This window comes from Microtus ochrogaster, chromosome 19 (genome assembly GCF_000317375.1).
Source record: "Microtus ochrogaster isolate Prairie Vole_2 chromosome 19, MicOch1.0, whole genome shotgun sequence".
Lineage (NCBI taxonomy): Eukaryota > Metazoa > Chordata > Mammalia > Rodentia > Cricetidae > Microtus > Microtus ochrogaster.
In genome coordinates, this window is record NC_022021.1 from 25,370,309 (window position 1) to 25,378,539 (window position 8,231).

General features: G+C 40.5%; 1 protein-coding gene across 1 annotated transcript in view; it reads left to right on the top strand.

Annotated features, from left to right (window-relative positions):
* Oxct1 (3-oxoacid CoA-transferase 1) overlaps nucleotides 1–8,231 on the top strand; it is a 125,201-nt gene that overhangs the window by 31,293 nt on the left and 85,677 nt on the right. Inside the window, exon 7 of the mRNA XM_005356578.2 lies at nucleotides 957–1,017. Coding sequence (XP_005356635.1) covers nucleotides 957–1,017 — 61 coding nt within the window. The remainder of the gene's footprint in view (nucleotides 1–956; nucleotides 1,018–8,231) is intronic.

The window sequence follows — 8,231 nt, forward strand, 5'->3', positions numbered from 1 at the left end:
TATTAACATTCTGATTTCCTGAGTTGTAGGCTTTTAACATGCAACTAAATTTGGAAATCCTAGGCAAACTAACACGCTGCCTGTGTTCTCTGACCATCAGTGTGATGTTTGTAAAGCTCTGATGCCCTATAAATAAAACAAATGAAGTATTATAGCAAATATCAGTTATTTCAAGTATTTGTAGAATTTCTTTCCGTGCTCTGATGCCTGCCTGTGGTTTCTGAAGACTTTACTTGGGCCTCTAAGCTCCGACCATGTGTAGGTGCTAATGGTCACTGAATGGTGGCCCAATGAAAGCTCTCAGCCCAGTGGTCAAGCAGTGTAGACTCTCAGAATACAAATATCACTTGTGGTCACTAGGACAGCTGGTCCATACATCACACCATTGTTCTCCCGAGTGATTGTTAGGACTCACAGTGCCTGTGAGTGTTCATATACTGTCAGCTAGTGGAAACTTATTTAGTAGGAAAAGACTGTACCCTCTCCTGTGAAGCATTTGGTCTGTCATCCCTTTCTCTTTGCCTTTGCGGTACTGGAGTAGAGCCCCAGGGCCTGGTGCACACCGAGGAAGTGCTTCATCCCCGCGCTGCATCCCTAACTCTTTCTACTTTTTAAAAAGTTTCTCAGTGGAATATTTAACTACGGCGGCCAAGTTTAATCTCGGTTAAAAGATTAGGAGATTTCAATTTCAGATATCTGCGAATACCCATTTTATTTTTCTGTGTAAAAGCTATTGATTGAGCATGAAAAATGGTCTTTCCTTCCACCTACTCTCAAAGCCATATAAATGGGATGAAATGGCTACGAAAGCTTTTAAGTTTCAAGGTGGTTGTAAGTCATGCACTCTCTGGTGTACAGATTCTTGGCAGCAACTCTTTTAGTCTGCATTTTCAAGTTGAAAGAGAGGAGTCTGTCTTTGATCTTTCTCCCTCCTCTCTCCTCCTTGTCTGATATAGGAAGAGTGCAAGAAACTTCAATTTGCCCATGTGCAAAGCTGCCGGAACCACGGTGGTGGAGGTAAGAAAAGAGGCTTGTGAGTTCATGCTGTGAATTTTTCATTTCATCTTGTTTTATTTTTGGCGTTAGTTTTCAGGGGGACAAACAAGGAGAGTTATTTTGTTTTGTCTTAGATAGGGAGAGATTCTCTTTATATAATTTAGATATGTTGGCAGCTTTCTGGTCAGCTGTGCTCACTGGAATGATGTTTTGTCTTTGGAAATAGACTTGGCTTATAAAAGTCGTTTGGTCTTTGAACAAAATAAGATGAAAATCTAAGATGCATTGATAGACTGTCATGTCATACTGCTGAATGACAAAAAATTGTCTGAGAAATACATTGAGAAATAATTTTTGGTGCATTACAAATATCATAGAAATATTTATAACAAGGTAGGTACAATATCACTTAGTTATATGATCTTATGATCTCCGTGTTCCACATGTAGTCAGTCATATGTGGTGCACGACTGTGCATGGCATTCCGGTAAAGTAGGAAGTCACACCACTTGGATTGATTGGCTTACTGAGTTTGATGATTGGAATTCTTTCACACGGAGTGCTGTACAAATAGCTACTGTAATAGGTTCACTCAGAGCAGTTGAATCTAGGCATTGACTGACATCATTAGGCATCGTAGCATTTGAAAGAGGGCTTGGACCATTGCAGAGACTTTTTAGACTTAATGATTTGGGATAGAAATAGTTGCTTGTACCACCTGCCTGTCATTTTGGGGTATACATATGTGAATTTCAAAGGAGACTTCAAAATGATTCTCAGCGTGGCTTTGAGATTCATCTTGAACCAACTCTTAATAGGAGTTTGGCATAGTCTTCCTTAGGGAGGACTTTGTGGGAACCTAATTTGGGACGTGGAAATGTGAATATATGTTCCTAACTTTTCACCTGATGGTCATGTTGAGTGACATCTCTTATGTGACATTTGGAATCCACAGTTGGCTAAGGTGTTACTTCACAGTGACACTTCAGGAACACTTTCTCAGGGAAAGTGAAGCACAGTGTTTCCCCAAGTGATGGGGGATGTGTCATTTTCCATCCAGTTTTATTTTTCAGTGGTTTTGCTATATTGTGTGCATTCAAAAAATGGATCATGCAGCCCTTGTGTATGTATCTTATTTCTTATTTATTGAATAATTTTAATGACAAGACTGACACACGTCTGTAGTATCAGTGAAGTTAGAGATTTTTTTCGTACCGTGACAAAACACCATGACCAAAGGCAACTTGAGGATTACAGAGGGTTTATTTCATCTCATAGCTTGTAGCCTATCACCCAGGGAAGTCAGGACAGGAACTTGAGGCAGAAACTTAGAGGTGGGAACTGAAGCACAGGCCATGTTTACTGGCTTGCTCTCCCCATGGTTTTCTCATCTTGCTTTTTTATACATCTCAGGACCATTTGTCCAAGATGGGCCCTCAATCAATCATTAACGATGTTAAATACTCCACAGCTTTGCCCAAGATTCCCTCTTTAAGTCCTGGAGTTAAGAACATTGACTGCTCTTCCAGAGAACTAGGGTTCGATTCTCAGGAGCCACATGATGGCACACGATGGTCTGTAACTCTACTTCTAGGTTATCTAGCATCTTCTTCTAGCTTCCAGGTACTAAGAACGTATATGGTACACACACATATAGGCATAACCACCTATATGCTTGAAATAATAATAATACTTTTTAAAAACGACTCTCTTTTCCTAGATATGGGTTTATGTCTAGGTTTGTGTCAAGTTGAAAGAAACCAGCCAGCACAAAGACCTACAGCGAATAGCTTAACGTTGGGTTTCCCTCGCTTCTACACATCTACAAGAAACTGGCATTATCTTGGGTAGAATTCTCTTTTAATTATTATCCTAGTATAATCTGATTCTTTTCAGCAACATGTATTTCTTCTAGGAGCAAAAATGAACTTTTTGGTGTCCAAGAGACAATGTAGATAGCAAGAGAAGGTCCCTTTGGCTTTAAGGAGAAAGTTATTGAACTACTATAGCATTTCAGTATTGAACAGGTTGTTCCCAGGTTCTGGCTATGACAAACAAAGCTGCTATGAACATAGTTGAGCACATATCCTTGTGGCACGACTGAGCATTCTTTGAATATATACCCAAAAGTGGTATTCCTGGGTCTTGAGGAAGTTTGTTTCCAAATTTTCTGAGAAATCGCCATACTGATATTCAAAGGGGCTGTACCAGCTGGCATTCCCATCGGCAAGGCAGGAGTGCTCCCTTTACCCCACAACCTCTCCAGCATAAGTTGTCATCAGTGGTTTTGATTTGGGCTATTCTTACAGGTGTAAGATGGAATCTCAGAGTTGTTTTGATTTGCATTTCTCTGATGGCTAAGGATGTTGAGTATTTCCTTAAGTGTCTTTCAGCCATTTTAGATTCCTCTGTTGAGAGTTCTCTGTTTAGGTCTGTACCCATTTTTTTTAATTGGATTATTTGTTCTTTTGATGACCAATTACTCAAGTTCTTTGTATATTTTGGAGATCAGTCCATTGTCTGATGTGGGTTTGGTGAAGATCTTTTCCCATTTAGCAGGCTGCCAGAACAAGCCATCTTTGAACACATGACCTTCCTGCCTCCATCTACCAAGTGTTTGCATTCTGTAAATTGTGTACAACACATGTTGTTCAATTATATAACAGTTCATTTACGATAAATGTTTTATACCAAGAAATAAACCAACATGTGTATGAAAAAGAAGGGAAAATCAAATCACCTTTGATATTAATTATTTCTACCATGTATAAATAGCAGTGTTGCATTTGGGGATATGTTTTCTCTTTCTGATGCATTCTTTATAAACTTATGATATATAAAAACAAAGGGGTAAACAGTGATGTGTGACTGTCATCACATGTACCTTTCTGATGAGTCTTTCCCTTTGAAGCTGTAGCCCCATCAGCTCTGGTTGTGTTTGCCTGCCCCTGTGAAGGAACTGGGTGATTATTTGAGAGAAACAGTAGAAGTGGGTACATATGTTGGCACACAAGCCAGAGAGAGGTTTCTCTTTTTAGCCCAGACTGTTATTTCTGGACTTTCTCTGAGTGGGCGAAGTCTTCCCTGATGATCTTCACAGGTTGATGAGTAAAACCAGCCTGGGGCGACTCCTGGGCGTTGCAGTGCCGTGTGTGTGATGAGGAGCAGTGGGGGCTGTCTAGTCTCCCAGGCGGGCTCTGTTGGCTCTGTCTCTGGAGGACTCTTGTCGGCCTCCCAACCCCGCATGGCACCTTCTCCCCATCTCCTGTGTGCATAGCATGCTTAACATAAATCTGGGGGAGAGCCGAGAGTGCTTCACTTCGGAGATAATGCAGCCTGCATGCGCGTGTTGTCACAAAAGGTCGTCTGACTCAGCCACGGAAGGTGCCAGTGCTGCCTGTGACTGAAATAACCTGGCTGTTTCTGGTTTTTATTTTATTTTACTTTTCTGTTTTTGGTGTGTGTATGTGTGTCAGTATGAGTAGCCTGTACTCTGTGTATATGTGTGCCTGTGTGTGTGTGTGTTTGTGTGTGTCAGTGTCATTGGCTTGTGCTGTATGTGTGTGTGTTGTGTGTGTGTTCATGCATGTATGTGTGTCATTACCATCGGGCTGTGCTGAGGTTGATTTTATAAAATAAAGATTGGCGCGATCCCCTTCCAACTATTTTGATTAATTTTGAGTTATAGTTTCAATAACTATATTCATTTTCATAACTTAAATTTGTTTCTATTACCTAGTATTTATATTATGATATATTGACATAACTGAATATGAAAAAAACATTTGTATAACACGATAATAGATACACACAAATACAGATAAGCTGCCTGCTTGGCATACAAAAATTGAAGATTTATGAGTTATCCATTTGAAGATAAGAGCCTGCTCCTCCCCTCCAACCACTGTCATGATACTACATGTTTTTAGCGCCCCCCCCCTTAAAATCTGTGTCATAAGGAGATGTAAAAATCTGTTTTACAAAATGAAAACACAAAATTTCTTTTGTTACATCTGCAAGAGCAAAGCTTTGGAAACCGTGACTTCATGTTCTGTATCAGTGACAGGCAAAGCCATCTCTTCTTAGGAGGGTGACTGGAGGACTTGAGGCAAAGATTAGGGGGACATCTGCCATCCACCGTGTGTTGTGCCTGGGTAGGGAGTACAGAAAGGTGAAGATTGCAGTATAAACAACATTGCCTAAGGTGTGCTCAAGATGTGTCTTTTCACCAAGGGCTCTGAACATACGTGACTAAGCAGAGGGAGTAATGAACCCTCCTGTGCCTAAAACAGCTGCAGTAACTGTCCATCATCCTTCCTGCCCCATCCCCGTGTCACCCATTTTACCTTGAAACAAGAGCTAGGTATGATTCAGTGATGTCGTAACACAAATTCTCTGATGCACAGAAGTCCTGGCTCTGCTGGCACTTCTCAGGGTGCTGCAAATTCACCAGGGAATCAGAGAGAGAGAGAGAGAGAGAGAGAGAGAGAGAGAGTTCTCTACCCTTGGGGAACCTTCATTCTCATCCAGATGGCCAGAAGGTAGAGTAAGTAAGTGAGATGGAGTGCATATAATATAATAATGTTAAATTAATGAGAAAAGGGGTATGAAATGTTAAGGAAAGAAAGAGAATTCTTAATCAAGGTGTTTAGTGGAAAGCCTTGTTGTGATGATCCTTTAGAAAACAACTCAAGAAAACGAGGAAGTTAAAGGGCAGCTTCTTGTGGGGCATGGGAGAAGTAGCATGGTGGGGAGGGTGAGTGCCCTGTGTTTGTAGAATGAGGCTGCAGATTCTCTTGTCTTCTGAGCATGCCCGTAGACAAAATCCTATGTTGAGCGTAGCTTTCATGAGAGGGTAGTGGCGGTATCTTCTTCAGAGCTAGGTGAAATGTGATTTTTATTTTTAGGATATTTTATAATAGTTCCCATGAAATTATTCAATCTTCTTACAGTTTGGCTGTGATTAGCCCCCTCGCTCACCCCCATTCTGGAAGCTGGTCCTCATTATGACAATACTAAGAACTAATGGAACCTTTAAGATTTGGGGATTAGTGGAAAGGAGATTAGGTAGGTAATGGGGTTACTTCCCTTAAGAGGGATTAACAAGGAGTCTTCTGGATTGAATTAGTCTCTAGAATGTGGATTGCTCAAGGCTGCCATCTTGCTTTCTCTCTACGTTCATTGAGTTCAGAGGCTGTAGTGATGGGGCTACCTGGTCTTGACTTCCAGTCTCTAAAATGAATGGACACATTACTTTTGTCTGTAATGGACGCAGACCAGTCCTTTGCTGTAATAACAGACAGCAGAATAATACTTCAGCCTGACAGTGAGAACAAGATGAGGAAGAATGTGATTTCAAAACAGGAACATCTTGGGGTGTGTATGTGTATCAGTCTGAGAGGTGTGTACTCTGTATGTGTGCCTGTGTGTGTATATATATGTGTGTGTGTGTGTGTGTGTGTCAGTGTCATTGGCTTGTGCTGTATGTGTGTGTGTTGTGTGTGTGTTTGTAACTCAGGTGTTGTAACTCTTTGCTCCGTTTAGTGAACTTGATGTTATTGTCTTAACAGAAGCGAGTAAACTGGTTTGTATTTCTCTTTCTGATAGAATGTGGGAACATGGTGGCTTTTAACCAGGTGGCTTAATGACTTGAGTGGATGGTGTGGATTTGTGATCTTCATGGAGCACCCCAATTCATGCATCAGTGTTTGAAGACTGACCATGTTCCTGCCTGTTCTAGAGAAAATGGAAATGCCTCAGGGGCAAACATAATCCCTTTCCTCCTAATTTTCTTTTTATTTATTTATTTTTAATTTTATGCATATCAATGCTTTGCCTATATGTATACTTATCTGTTTACTACTTGTGTGCCTAGCACTGTGTGAGGTCAAAGAGGAATCTGGTCCCCTGGAACTGGAGTTACAGATGGCTGTAAGCTGCCATGTGGGTGCTGGGCGTTGAACCCATGTCCTCTAGAAGAGGAACCCTTCTTGACTGCTGAGCTATCTCCCCATCTAGCTTTTATTTGAGATCTAGAGATTACTAAGATCTTGATGTAGGATTACAAAAGCAATGAGATTCAGTCTGTGGACCATAAAAGGGCAAAAATGGCGTAAACAGAATGACAACAGCAAAATAAAGCTGCTCTCCCCATAGGGCAAATGCTTTTAACTGTGTTGAGGAATTTTTCTAGATAGATCCAGGTTCAGATATTCATGCGACACACAGGCAATAATTGCTCATACCTGTGCAGAAGTCATGCACACAAACATCTCTGACTGGCACGTGGAGACACAGTATTGTGAGAACTTGGCTGAAATGCCAAACTTGACGTTCAGCGTGTGAATGCCCTTGAGTACACTTTAAACATTAACACAGTAGAGCTTCCTGTCTCAGTTAGTCAGCGAGAACAATGAGGCCGAGGAAGAACCAGCCTACCCTACCACATAGTGGTGCACAGTTGTAATTTTGGCACTCAAGAGGCGCTTGTAGGAGGGTTGCAAGTTTGGGGCCAGACTGGGCAACACAATGAGTTCAGGGCTAGCCTGGATGACACAGTAAGACCCTGTTTCAATAACAAATGAAAGGAAAAAAAGCAAAGAACTGAAATAATATATCCTGATCTCTTGGACCCACCTGTTTTGGTCTGGCAGTGTTGAACAAACACAAAGAGGAAAGTCGAAGAGAGATGTTTGCTATGACAAGAGAAGGGAAAAGAATCTTTCTGTCATTCAACCATGAGAGCCTTCGATCTGAGAAAGAATGTCATTGATATCTTGGTTCTTTTGGCATGGATATGGGAATGATGGAAATCATGCATATAGTTTATTTTGCTTTTAGACCCATTAAATTATATAATGTCTTCAACTCGCATTTATTTTCTTCATAATTTTTCAGTTATTTATGCTTTATTTTCATTTTTCTTTATGAAAACTTTCTCGAAGAAGTATCTATAAATTCTGTGCTTCAAGTTTGGCCAGGTTTAAAATGCTTTGACAGAAAGTCTGCTAATATCCAACATAATTGTACTAAATGACCTGTTTTAGGGTATTGAAGTATTTAAAGACTGTTCATTTCCTTGAATTCTCATGACATATTGGCTTGGTTTAAAAAAATGGAGACTAATGGAGATGTATTTAATGAAGACATATTCTACTTACCTAATGGTAAAATAACCTCAATAATAAAATTGCTATAACATTAATAAATGTAGAATATAGACTTGGTGAATGCCT